Genomic DNA, 13,830 nt, shown 5'->3' with positions numbered 1-13,830 from the left:
GTCTCTCCTCACTCTTCTCATACCTGCCCACCAGCTCTTCCCATTCCCTCCCCACTCCCTACTGCCTCAGATTCACCAGCCCTTCCAACTGTCACACAAGGCATCGTCTTGTTCCCCTCATCTCCACTCAGTGTCCTCCTAGTGTCTCTGACACTGGTCTCTCCCCACATCCCATGGCCACTATCCTAGACCAGGCCACCTGCCCCTAGGTTGTCAGAATGACTGTCCCAATATACACTACAGATCATGTTGTTCCTCGTTTCCAAACCCTTCACCGACTCTCTATCGCCCACAGTACTTGTCCATCTGCTTAGCTATCACCTTGCCCCAGCGCACTCCTGGGTCAACATTACTCATGGGTCCCCTCTTAAACCTGAAAATAACCAAAACTGAAACTGAAAACTAGTTGTTTTTTCTCAAAACTAGTTTCTAAACAACCTCTCCTGTTTCAAACCTCCATGCCTTTGCATGTGCTGTTCTCTCTGCTTAAAGTGTCCCTCCAATTTCTGAATCCCTGGCGAATTCCCACCATTCCTTCATGTCCCAGCTGAGGGATCTCCTTTCCAGCCAGTCTCAATACTGTGTGAAAATCTCCTTTTGGGGGCCTGCTCCTCCATTAGACCTGGGGTTCTTCCAAAGTAGGAGCCACCTGTGGCTCACCTCTGCGTCTCCGGCTCCCAGCTGAGGGCTGGCACAAAGCTGTGCCAGTGTGAGATGAATGAATGTTTCAAAACCGAGGGCGGGGGGCTGCCTCCTTCCTGGTCAGCTCTGACACTGTCCAGCTGTGCGGCTACTCCTCTCCTCCCTCTCCCTCCTCCCTGCTCGAGGCGAGTCTTCAGAACCCACAGTCGACTTCTCCGCCCCTAGAACCGCCCACAGCTAGTGTCTCACTTCCTCTCGGGAGGCGGACGCTTGGGGGCCCCTCCCCTTTTGGACGCTTCGGGAGCTCAGACGTCAGGCGCAAGCCTCTGGTTCAGCTTCTCCCGCCCTTCAGCATCAAAACCGAGAATCGAAACTGCGCTGGATTCCATGCAGCAGGAGCCTAAACCCGCCGGATCTCCGGGGCCCCAGCAGGACCCCGCACCGACCCACGCCCCCACCATGCCTCCCCCGGAGTCCCTCTCCGAAGGCCACGAGCCCAGCCACAGCCCCACAGAGGTACTAGTACTGCGTTTGGGGAGATGGGGTTCAGGCTTTGTTGATTTTGGTTGGGGGAGATGTGGGGAGGGACAGGGGAACTTGGCCAAGCACCTTAAAGAGTGACATAAAGAAGGAAGACCAGGCATGAGGTCCTGACCTTCTCGGTTTGGGGTAGCGGTCACGGAAAGTAGAAAATGGGACGAGGATAAGTTAGTGGGGGGGGGCCTCTCTGGGCTGCGATTCTCCACGAGCAGGGGGGTAAGATGCTGAGGGTCAGTGGCACCCCGGACCGGACTCTTCTGCCCCCACGCTGGGACCTGCCTCTTATCCCCTGCCTCAGACGAAGGACCACCTGTTAGGGAGAGTAGTAGCCATATTGCACCGGCCTGGGAACCCCCAACATGTCCCAGGTGTGGAAAAACAAGAACCCTAGTTCCCAGATCAGAAAGTGGGAGAGAGGTGTCTTGCCTTGGCTAAGGCCTCAGAGTTCCCGTGGTCTCACCTTTAGGAAGCTTCTTGGATCCTTTTCTTGGAGCACCCTGCTTCCCTAACCCCCATCCCCAAGGGGTTTATTAGGGGTTTATTAGTCTTCTCCTGCACAAACTCCCTAGCCACCCCCGACCCCCAAAGGAACTACTTAGATCAGTTGCTCTACGTTCTTCCAGGCCCTTTTTACTGTCCTTCATGAAAGTACAAATAACACCATATTGCAGTAACTTTCATTATTTGCATTTACACCTGAGAATAATATTAACAATACTGGTTAAGATTTATGAATATTTCTCATGGGCCAGGTACTGTATTAAGCACTTTTCTGGTGGTAAAATGTTATCAAATGTATATATTATGTATGTTTTCTCCATTTCTAAGTGTACACAATTCAGTGGCATTAACGACGTTCACAATGTTGTGTAGCCCTCACCGCTGTCTATTTACAGAATTTTTTTATCCAAACAAAGTCTGTACCCTTTAAGCAATAGCTCCTCATTCCCCTCTTCCCCCAGTGGCTGGTAACCTCTAATCTACTTTCTCTGTGAATTTGCCTAGTCTAGATATTTCCTATAAGTGGATCCCTACAATATTTGCCCCTTTGTCTCTGCATGATCTTACTTAGCATAAAGTCTTCAAGGTTCATTCATGTTGTAGCACGTGTCAGAATATCCTTTTTAAGGCTGAATGATATTCCATTGTGTGTATATACCACATTTTGTTTATCCATTCATCTGTTGATGGACACTGGGGTCGTTTCCACCTTTTGGCTATTGTGAATAATGCTGTGTACAGAATAATGAGTGTCCAAGGATCTGGGTACTTCTTTCCAGTTCTTTTGGGTATATAGCTAGGTGTGGAATTGCTGGATCATATGGTAGTTCTATGTTTAACTTTCTGAGGAAGTATCAAAGTGTATTAAGTACTTTATGTGCGGTTGTATGATGTACACTTAATGAATCTCATTTTGAAACTTAAGTTCCTTGAAGGCAGGGATTTGTCCTATACATCCTTTTATCTCAGGGCCTAGTACTGTGTCTTAGGAGAAGTAGATGCTCAGTAAATTGTGGAGTGAGAGTGGGAAGGCCTGAGTAAGTGGAGGATTGGGGTACTGATAAGCCTGGGTTTTGCATCATCCAATGACAGCCTGGTATGGCATAGGAAGTCCCACTCTGAGCCTCCAGCCATAGGGGCGGGTGTCCATTGGGTGGGGACTCCTGGGACTTCAGATCTCACCTCCCTCTCTGATCCCCCAGCAAGCCACAGAGGAAGAGTTCCAGTTCTTGCACTGCCAGGGCTGCCGGGCAGAAGCCAAGTGCCCCAAGCTGCTGCCTTGTCTGCACACGCTGTGTTCAGGATGCCTGGAGGAGCCATGCAGGCAGTGCCCCATCTGCCAGGCGCCCTGGCCCCCAGGCCCTGATGCGCAGGCCTTGGACAACGTCTTCTTCGAAAGCTTGCAGCGGCGCCTGCATGTGTACCGGAAAATCGTGGACGCGCAGGCCTTTTGCACCCGCTGCAAAGAGCCGGCCGACTACTGGTGCTTCGAGTGCGAGCAGCTCCTCTGTGCCAAGTGCACCGAGGCGCACCAGTGGTTCCTCAAGCACGAGGCCCGGCCACTGGCGGAACTCCGCAGCCAGTCGGCGCGGGAGTTTCTGGATGGCACGCGCAAGTCCAACAACATCTTCTGTTCCAACCCTAACCACCGCGACCCTATGCTGACCAGGTAAGCAGGCCTGCCCAGGGTGGGGTGAAGCTTCTAAGAGCGAGGTAGAGGCTGCGGGGAGCAGAGATCCAAAGTCTCACAGCCGGCAACGTGGGTCAAGGAGCTTCTAACGTCTTGCAACTCAAAATAAGGTCCACAGACCAGCAGCATCGATAGCGATGACCGCAATTTATGCTGTCCCGTGCGAATGGATGGATAGCAGTAGTTTCCAATTTCCCCTTATAAGAAATAATGCTGCAGAAACATCTTTTCACCCATATCCAGTCATTTCTTCAGGATAAATTTTTAGAAATGCCATTTCTAGGTGAAGGGTTATGAAAGTTTTACATTTCGATACATGTTGCCAAACTGCCCTTTAGAAAGTCTTATAGTGGAATTTTCCAGAAGCATTGCCATGGAGTCTCAGTATAGCTGGATTCTAGGATGAGATGTGGGTAGTTGGTTTCTGTCTGAAAAGTCAAAACCGGAACAATGCACTTCCTGGGAGTGTCTGTATGAGAAAAAAAAATGTCATGTCCAATATTAATGATTTTTACTAAACAGCACAGGATTTTAATTCAGGATTTTTTGGATAGATAATACATTTATGTGGTGCAAAAAATTACAAACAAAATTTATAGAGAGAACAAAGTCTCCATTCCACTCTGTCCCCCATCTGCCTAATACCCACCACTTCTCCCTCCCCCATCCGCGTTTAACCATGGTTACCAGTTTTGAATGTTTCCAGAGTTTGTGAATATACACACAGGTAGGAGTATATAGTCTTACAGGTCTTATTTTTCCCGCTTTAAGCAAAAAGGTAGCATACCTATGTGAACTTTTAATCCTCCCTCCCCCGCATAGATAGCTTGTATAAGATTCTTGGGGATCTGCTTGCAAAGTGAAAGTATTCTTTGCCGGTTGGGGGCACACTCAGACAGAGCTCCATTCCTGCTAAACTGACTGTGGCTTGCTTACTTCCTGCTTGGAGATTTACCACCTGTACTACCAGATTCCTCCACAGCGGATACTATTGTTTGAATTTGGATTTCTTTGTTTATTGTTAAGGTTGAGGTCCCGTGGCTTTTCATATGTTTTTTGGCCATTGAGCTTCTTCATTTGTAAATTGCCTCCTGAGGTCCTTTGCTTGTTTGTTTGTTTACTTTTAGGAATTAGTCTTTAATTGTAAGAGCTTGTTATAGTGCAGATATTTTTCCTGTGTTGACCTTTGTCATTCATTGAATATGAGGTGTTGTGTTTTAAGTTTTTAGTTCTATGTAGTCCAATCCCTCAATCTCTTCCTTTATGGTATCTGGCTTTGATCATCCTAGGAAAGATTTTTCCTATGCCAATGTTGAAAATATTTACTTATACTCTATTTTAATAATTTGTTTTTATAGTAAAAATTTTCATTCCCATGGAATTTATTTTTGTGTGTGGTATAAGGTAAGAACCCTTGCTTTGCATTTCTCTCCAAATGGAAAGCCAGTTCTCTCGACAACTTTTATTGAATAATTCACTCTTTTTGTTTTTTTCCCATTTTTTAAAATCGAAGTATAGTTGATGTACAATATTTTGTTACAGGTGTATAATATAGTGATTCACAATTTTTAAAGGTTATACTTCATTTATAGTTATTATAAAATATTGGCTATATTCCCCATGTTGTACAATATATCCTTGTAGCTTATGAATACTCCACTCTTGCTTTGATCTGAAATGCCCTTTTAATCTTGTACTAAATGTCCATGTAGTCATGAATATGTTTGTAAATCTCTGTTCTGCACCAAACTATTCTTATGCTAATCCTTACTACTGTAAGGAGTTCTGTAGCTTTATATTTGATAGGGTGAATTCCCATTCTTTTTCAGAAATAATTTTACTTTCATAATTTGTACAGTTGCTTTTGCTCTTACAATTCATGCAGTTTCAGAAGTTACATATTCATTGAGATTTTGACAGAGATGACATTAAATCTTGGAAGAATTGTCCTCATCTCTGGTTATATCTTTGGGTTTTATAGTTTTATTCACAAACATCTTGAACTTTTAAATTATAGCTAACTTTATAATATGTAATAATATTATGAATGGAATCTTTTTCCATTATACTTTCTAACTGGTTATCATTAACATTCACTACTGCTATTAATTTATGTATATTTATATTACATCTAGCCATCTTATTGGGCTCTTTTATTCTTGTAAGATTTTCAGTTGATGTTTTGGATTTTCTAGGTAAACAGTCGTATCACCTACAAATAATGAAACCTTTTTTCTTTCCAGTATTTATACATGTTACCTCTTTGTAGCTTTGTTTCATTGGATTGGCCAGAACTGCCAGGACAGTATTGAATAATGTGAAGCAGTGGTTAGAAAAGGCAACTTTGTCTTGTAGCTATCTTTCATGAGAAAGTTTCTTATTCAGTATGGTGCTTGTTATTGATTTCCTTAGGTGACTTTTAAAAATCACGTTAAGAAAGTTGCCTCCCACTTCTCGTTTTCTTAGAGTTTTGTTGTTGCTGTTATTTTGTTTTATTTTTAACTCAGGAATAGGTGTTCTTTTGGACCCTGAAGATGTCCTTTCACCTTTCAGTATGATGAATTATATCAATAGGTTTCTTTATGTTGAACCATTCTTTAAGTCCTGGGAGGAAAAAGTCTGTTTGGTCATGATATACTATTATTTTAATTTCTAGCTAGATTCCATTTAGTACTGTTCAGCCTATTATTTAGGCTCTTATCTATTTTTATAAATGTGATCAAATTTTATGAATATGTATGATTTCCTTGTCAAGTTTTCTTATTCATTTGATAAGACAACTCTTTCAATGCGTTTGCAAGCTTTTTTGAACGTGATGATATGTATAAATTACTTAGCATAGTGCCTGGCACCTATTAAATACTCAATAAATGTTAAAATGCTACTCTGAGAATTTCTCTGCTGTAGACTAGTTTAAAGAACATAGCAATTCAAGCTTATAGAAGTTTCTTGAAAAACTATCTGATACAGGTACCTTTTTTGAAGAGTAGGGTTTTTTCCCCTTTTTTTTTTGGATCTTGAATCAGGTTGTTTGGAATGTTTTCTAGTTCATCCTGAGTTATCTTTTATAAATAAAAAATCCCCTCTATACCTGTAATTGTGTCCCCTTTCTTATTTCTAGTGTTGTATATTTGTGGTTATTTTAGTGATCTTTTCAAAGCACTAGCTTTTTGGTCTTTCCTTTTATGGCTTACTGATATTAATGTTTTCCTTTTTTCTAATTAATCATTTTGTTTTTATCATCATTATTTTCTCTCTTCTACTTGTGTCTCATTATTCATCATCTAACTGAACATTTAATTCATTTATTTGTTATCCTTATTGTTTAATACATTCTCCTGTGAGTATGACATTGGCTGCATCCCATAACTTTGATGTAGTGTAATCATAGTCAGTCATTTCTCAAATATCTATAATTTCATTCTTTTCTTAAACATTTTTTCTTTGATAGAAGAGTTTGGGGGAGGGAGTTTTCTAAAATTTTCAGGTGGCTTGTGATGTTTGATTTAAATATTTGATGTTAATTTCTACAGTATGGTCACCTAGTATTTGAGTTATATCTGGGACTACTATACTGATGTTTTCTTTGGGGCCTTGGACCATATTCTGTGGACTAGCATATTCCTAGGATTTTTTTTAAATGTGTATTCTTTGTAGAGATATATCATATATATCTCTCCTCTTCCTATTCTGGTTTAAATTTTTAACAAACATATTAGAACGCGTGCTCGCGCGCGCGCGCGCGCACACATGTGTGTGTGTGTCTGTATCTCTCACCATCAAGAGTAGATTACAACTGTTCTTCCAGATAAGATAAAACTTTTAGCATACTTTTTGTTCTCCCCTCTTTCTCTTCCCACATTCAGATATAGTTGAAATAACATGAAATTTTAGTTCTAGATATTACCAAATTTTATGTCTTTTCTATTCTAAGCATCCTTTTTTTAAGCATCCTTTTTTGACAGTTATTAAGTGTCATCATCACATTATAACCCACTTGTTATCTATAATCTTAGATTTTAATTAGTTTCATTGCTCACAGTAATTTTTTCTATAACATATCTTCCTCTTCAATTATTTAATGTTATTAATTTCCCATTTGGCTGGAATACTTCAAGTAATTTTTTTTGGTTGCTTTTCAGAGTTTACTTTCTGGAATCTTGATTGTCTTAACTTGCATGTCCTTCATTTGCTGTCACATTTATTTTTTAATTTATTTTTTATTTTTATTTTTGGCCATGCCACGCAGCTTGTGGGATTTTAGTTCCCTGACTAGGGATCAAACCTGGACCCTCAGCAATGAGAGCGTGGAGTCCTAACCACTGGACCGCCAGGGAGTTCTCTGCTGTCACATTTAAAGGAAAGTTTAGCTAGGTGTAAAAATTCTGAGGTCACAATCACAAATCTTTCATCTTGGAGTATATACACATTGCTTCATAAATTTGTGGCCTCCAGTGCTGCAGATGAGAAATTTAATTATTATCTAATTATTTTGCCCCTGTGGGTAATCTGTTTTTGTTTGCTAAGGATGTTTATATAATTTTTCTTTATTCTTGCAAATGATTGATCAAGCTATAGGTCTTTTCTTTTTTCAGTAATCCTCTCTGACATTGTTGAACTGAAAATTCAAGTCTTTCTTCAGCTCAAAGAAATTCTCTTCTACTTTTTTATATATTGATTTCTGTTCATTTGCTTATTTTTTCTTTTTATAACTATTGTTTTTGTGTGTGTGTGGCTTTTTTTAAATGAACTTTTTATTGGAGTAGAGTTGATTTACAATGTTGTGTTAGTTTCTGCTGTACAGCAAAGTGAATCAGTTATACATATACATATATCCATTCTTTTTTAGATTCTTTTCCCATACAGGTCATTACAGGGTATTGAGTAGTGTTCCCTGTGCTATACAGGAGGTCCTTATTAGTTATCTGTTTTACATATTGTACTGTGTATATGTCAATCCCAATCTCCCTATTTATCCCTCCTCCCCCACTTTCCCCCATAACCCTTAAGTTTGTGTTTTACATCTGTGACTCTGTTTCTACTTTGTAAATAAGTTCATTTGTATCATTTTTTTTAGATTCCACATATAAGTGAGATCATATGATACTTACCTTTCTCTGCCTGACTTATTTCACTCAGTATGACAGTCTCTAGGTCCATCCGTGAGACCAATTACAATCATGTTTTTTTAATTGCCAAACAAGGTCAGTGTTCTCAGGATGCTTTTTCTTGTCAGCCTGTTCTTGTTTTCTCAGTGTATGTTCTTAAATCTCCCTGAAAAACAAACTTATAATTTTTAGAAGGTTTATGTTTCCTATATTACCCTTTTTTTCAGTGTGAGCCAGGAATCAGTTTGGTCCCCATTTTGCCTGCTGATTCTCTTTATAGGTCCTGTAGTTCTGTGTTGTCTGCTCACATGTAAATGTGGACATCTAGACTGCACAGTCTTAGTAGCTGATAGGGGCTGGCAGCAACTGTATAAACCACAGTTTACATCTCCTACCCTGCAGTGAGGATGGGGCCTCTCCCAGAGCCCCAGATGGTGGTAGCTTGCAGAGTGCTTCACCTCTAGTGTGGGGGGTGGATTTCTCCACAGTCGGCAAGGTACAAGGGGCAAGGAGGTCCAGCCAGCAAGAGGACAGGATTCTTTTCCCTTGAGCATGGTAGATGGCTTCAAAAACCTGACAGTATTGCTTAAAAATTGTACGCACACAGTCACAATTCACAGTTGTTTCACAATCTACCGGTGGTTACTGGAAAAACTCGTTTCTTCTGCACAAAACCTCAGTGTCATAAATAACCCACAACTTCCTGCAAGTTACAAGTCAGTCATAAACCGTTCCATCCTTTGACATTGAGCTGACTTAGGGTTCACAGTGGGGAGCAGCATCAGAAGTGGCTTTAAACTTTCAAACTCACCCTGGGAGTGTCCTCCCTGGGGCCATTGGCATTTGATCACCACACCTGTGGAGTCCATTCTTTCAGCCCACATTCCTACTATGTAGCAAGCCCTCTGCTTGGTGCTAGGGTATAAATACAGACAGATACAGCCCTGGCCCTCTGAGGTCACAGTCTGGTGGAGGAACCAGATCTGCAGTTAACAATCAAGGCTGTAAAGTGCTTCAAGGAAGCCTGCTCACCATCGTCACTCTGTGCTAATAGTAGCCCTTAGGACAGTGTGATAAGACACCATCCTCTCCCTCATATTTTCCCTTACCAGATGGCTGACATCCCATGTGTGCTCAGTTATTTAAGGGCAGAAGGAAGAAGGAAGGCTGGCACCAGGCATGTGATCTCAGAAAAGGCCACCTGCCCAGCCTTGATTGTCTGGGGATGGCAGCTTCCAAGGGGGTGTCACACTTAGCCTGGCCTGTAAGGAAGCAGAAAGGGGAGGGAGCATGTGCAAAGGCAGAGGCATCAGCAAGTCTGCTGCATTTCAGGAACTGCAAGTAAAGGCTGTGCAGGAGGTCAGGGGCTGGAAGGGTGAGCTAGGGTCAAACATGGGAGAGTTGGAGTTTGGACTCTGTCCTACAATTTCCGGGACAAAGAATGTTCTCAGTTTGCTCCGTTTTCCTGCAGTTTACTCTTGTACCAGCGAGTATCCTGTAGAACACGGTGTGAATGGACCTTCGGGGACTCTGTTGGAAACCCACTGGTGGTACTAAGGCAGAGAGTGGGATAATGTTCAGATCCTCTTTCTGCACTCTGGTACTTTGATTGAACTGGGCAAGTTTAGGAGCAAGGAGACCAGGATTTTTTTTCTTTGGCTGCATGCTTATTTACATTTTCCCCTATTCCGTAAAGAATTTGAGATTTTACCACCTTACTGTTGGATATATGACCCAAGCGGAACTGAAGCAAAGAATCTGGACCTGGGGAAAGGGAGCCACATTAGGGGTGAGGCCTGCAAGAATGCAGAGGTGGCAGCATGGGGAGAAGGCCAGAGTGTCACACGGCCATGGCAGTGTCACACGGCCATGGCCTGCCTGACCTGGAGGTCAAGGTGGCTGCCAGCCTTTTCATCACATGTGCTGGGGAACGCTCGGGAGTGCCTTGCAGCCAAGGGTAATGGGGGTTTAGGACTATTGATGGAGCTGAGACCCATGTTGGGGTGTCAGATCCCAAAGCTTGGCTGGATGGGGTAGGGGAATTAATCCAGGACCATCAAAACTTGTAGCGGTAAGAGCTTTAGTTACACTTGAGTGGGGAAAATGAAAGATCTATTATTCAAGTTTGAGACGTATGATGAGATCATAAACTGGGAAAAGAGATCCCAAGACCAGAAGTTGGAATGATTGGCAACAGGTGGGGAGAGGCATCCTGGGCAGCCCAGGGGAGGGTTCAGGGCAGAGGTGGACATCACGCAGTGGTGGCAGGAACCAGAGTGCAGGGGACAGGCTTGAAACCGGCCTTGAGTGACGCTTCCCGATCCCTTGGTACCTGGGCAGCGCCTTTCAATAGGAAACTGAAACCTTTTCCAATATTGTCAGAGAATGGGCTCTTCTGGTTGGATCTGACCTCTTCTTAACACAATAAAGCACTTTCCTGTCTTTTGAGTTGTTTTTTCCTGTGCTATTACCTTACTTCCCAGACCCTCCTATAAGATTATTGAGGAAGAGAGAATTGTTGCAAGAGGCCCAAACATTAATGGGAGCTCATCCCCAAATAGGAGATCTTGTCTGAGCCAGGGCCAGGACAGGACTCAGGATTTCCTGACTGCACTCTGCAGAGTCTGTCCTGGTGCTGCCGGCCTCCACATACAGGTAGTTTTCAACTAACAACCTGGCCGAGTTGCAAAAAAAAGGATTCTACAAGTTACTTGTTTCAAGCTCAGAGTGTATCTTCCCTTACAATTAGCTTATTCAAAGGAAGCATGCTATTTAAGCAATGTTAAATTTAATTTTCCTTGACTTTGATGAAAGAAAAAGATACTAAAGTAAAATTAGACTTGCTAAACTTCAAAGAAATATTTCTTCATCCTAAAACATTTCCTAAAAGACCTCTCTAAGATTAAGCAAAAAAATGACTAAGGCATCAAGAGGCTGGAGTCATTATAGTTTGTTTTTAATGAAATGAATCCATTTTAGACAGTAACAAAGTCTTTGCCGTGAAAGATCAGGATGGTCCACTCCCATGTTTGTAGTCTTGGTTCCATGTCACAATGGCTCTAACGCACAGCACTGGTCCTTTCACTTTAACACCACTTTTCATGGCTTCTTTGTTTTGATTCAGCTCTTGGTTGGACGGATGCTGTCAATTAGCAGTTTTTCTCAAGAAGGACTTCTGTGTTCTGAATTCCTAGAGTGGTGTTGAGAATGTCTGTCAGTTAGGCTTGCATGACATCTTGGCTGGGTGTAATATACCTGGTCACCGTCTTTCCTTTAGAGCTTTGTAGACTTTGCTGTATTATCTTCCAGCATCAAACGTCTACCAGGAGAGGCCTGAGGCCAAATTTATTTGCTTTTTCTGTCTCAATGCCTAAAGATATTTTTCATTCCTTAAGTTTATCAATTTAACCAAGCTGTCTTGGTGTGGAGCGTATTGTATCAAATTATTCTGAAACCGGGCTTGCTCCTTTAGTTTAAAAATTCTGTTTGTTTCAGTGAAATTTTCTTACATAACCCCTCCTCCTCTTCCTTCCTCTTCCTTTCCTTCTCATTTTCCTCTTGCTCTATTACCATTAGTATTACAGTTTTTAATTTCTGATTTTATTTTTTTTCTTATTAGTAATCTTAAGAGTATTACCACAGTTTGGGGGAAACTTAAATATTTAGTGAGTATTGAATGAGTAACAGAGATCAGAACCACAGTATATTCTCAGAGCTACATAAAATCATTTTATACCTATTTTAATAAAAGTACTTCTGGAGAATATCAAAATTGTTTGTGTCACATAAGGACACAAACTTGTTTCCTATGTCACCAGATTCTATTAACATTTAATGATTAACTTTATAGTCATTGAATTTTGTAACAAATGCCTGCTTTGGCTTTTTATTTTAAAATAAATTTATTTATTTAATTTTTAAATTTTTGGCTGTGTTGGGTCTTCGTTGCTGTGCGTGGGCTTTCTCTAGTTGGCGGCGAGCGGGGGCTACTCTTCGTTGCAGTGCGTGAGCTTCTCGTTGCGGTGGCTTCTCTTGTTGTGGAGCACGGGCTCTAGGCGCACAGGCTTGAGTAGTTGTGGCACGTGGGCTCACTAGTTGTGGCTCACGGGCTCTAGAGCACAGGCTCAGTAGTTGTGGCACATGGGCTTAGTTGCTCCACGACGTGTGGGATCTTCCTGGACCAAGGATCGAACCCGTGTCCCCTGAATTGGCAGGCAGATTCTCAGCCACTGCGCCACCAGGGAAGCCCGCTTTGGCATGTTTTACAGTTTGGATTTGTTCTGCCAAAGCTGTTAGAGTTGGGGAGGTATTTTGAGATAGGTACAACTAAATAGAAGAGCTGTCTGTTTATACCATATGTTATTTAATACAGTATTACGTTAATGTTACCTTAATATCCAATAGCATTTTTCTTATTCATGGCTTTAGTTAATTGATTGTTTCAGCTATTTCCATCTCTTTTGCCGTTTTATTTATTGAAATTAGGTTGGATTTAAATGAAATAGCTTAATCAGATTAATAAGTAATCACTGTATGTAAACTTTGCCTTGTCCTCTTGCAACATTTACTGGCATGTAAATCCAAATTGTGTTCATGTTCACTAATATCCAATACTATATAATTATAGTGCATTATTATAAAACTCAGTGAATTTGCCCAAGTGATCTAACTTTGTTCAAAAATTGAATCGCCTGCATTAACATATTACTTATGTGTTATTTAAGATATTTCTTGCACTTGATTCTCTTCTGACTGTACTTCCAAGGGGCATCATTGCAGTCACCTCAGTGTATGGTGATGATAACTTTTTTTTTTTTTTTTTTTTTTTTGGCTGCTCCACGCGGCTTGTAGGATCTCAGTTCCCCGACCAGGGATCAGACCAGGGCCCTTGGCAGTGAAAGCACGGAGTCCTAACCACTGGACCGCCAGGGAATTCCCAGATGATCACATTTTAGAAATACCATGTGGTGGCACTGGGAAAGGCTGATTGGAGAGACTAGAGGCAAGGAGGCCTATTAGGGGACAGTGCTAAAGGAGATAAGCCATAATTGGGGCAAGAACAAAGGCAGTATCAATGGGAACTGATGTGACAGATTTAGGAACCAGAATTCTACCTTAATCATCTCTGCATTCTAGCCCCATACCTGTACCTAGCTGGTACTCAGTAATCTTTTTTAAGTAAATGACGGTAGACCTTAACAAGACTTAATAATGAGTTATTGTTGAAGCAGTCGAAGAGGGGAGGAATCTGGAATTCCCCTTGATCTTTGGCTTGAGTGACCTTTGAACAGTAGTGCCATTCACTGCCATAGAGAGGGCAGGAGAGGCAGGGCACCCATGCAGCAGTGC

General features: G+C 41.9%; 1 protein-coding gene across 6 annotated transcripts in view; it reads left to right on the top strand.

The window, feature by feature from the left end:
* Window positions 1–941: 941 nt before the first annotated feature.
* PML (promyelocytic leukemia) overlaps window positions 942–13,830 on the top strand; it is a 42,854-nt gene continuing 29,965 nt past the window's right edge. For all 6 annotated transcript variants that reach the window (XM_032621095.1, XM_032621100.1, XM_032621099.1 and 3 more), the window contains exons 1-2: window positions 942–1,158; window positions 2,886–3,352. In XM_032621095.1, coding sequence (XP_032476986.1) covers window positions 1,030–1,158; window positions 2,886–3,352 — 596 coding nt within the window. In that variant the 5' untranslated portion in view covers window positions 942–1,029. The remainder of the gene's footprint in view (window positions 1,159–2,885; window positions 3,353–13,830) is intronic.

The sequence above is a fragment of the Phocoena sinus genome, chromosome 2 (genome assembly GCF_008692025.1).
Source record: "Phocoena sinus isolate mPhoSin1 chromosome 2, mPhoSin1.pri, whole genome shotgun sequence".
NCBI lineage: Eukaryota > Metazoa > Chordata > Mammalia > Artiodactyla > Phocoenidae > Phocoena > Phocoena sinus.
The sequence above is the reverse complement of the archived record's forward strand: the minus strand, read 5'-3'. Positions and strand labels throughout refer to the sequence as shown.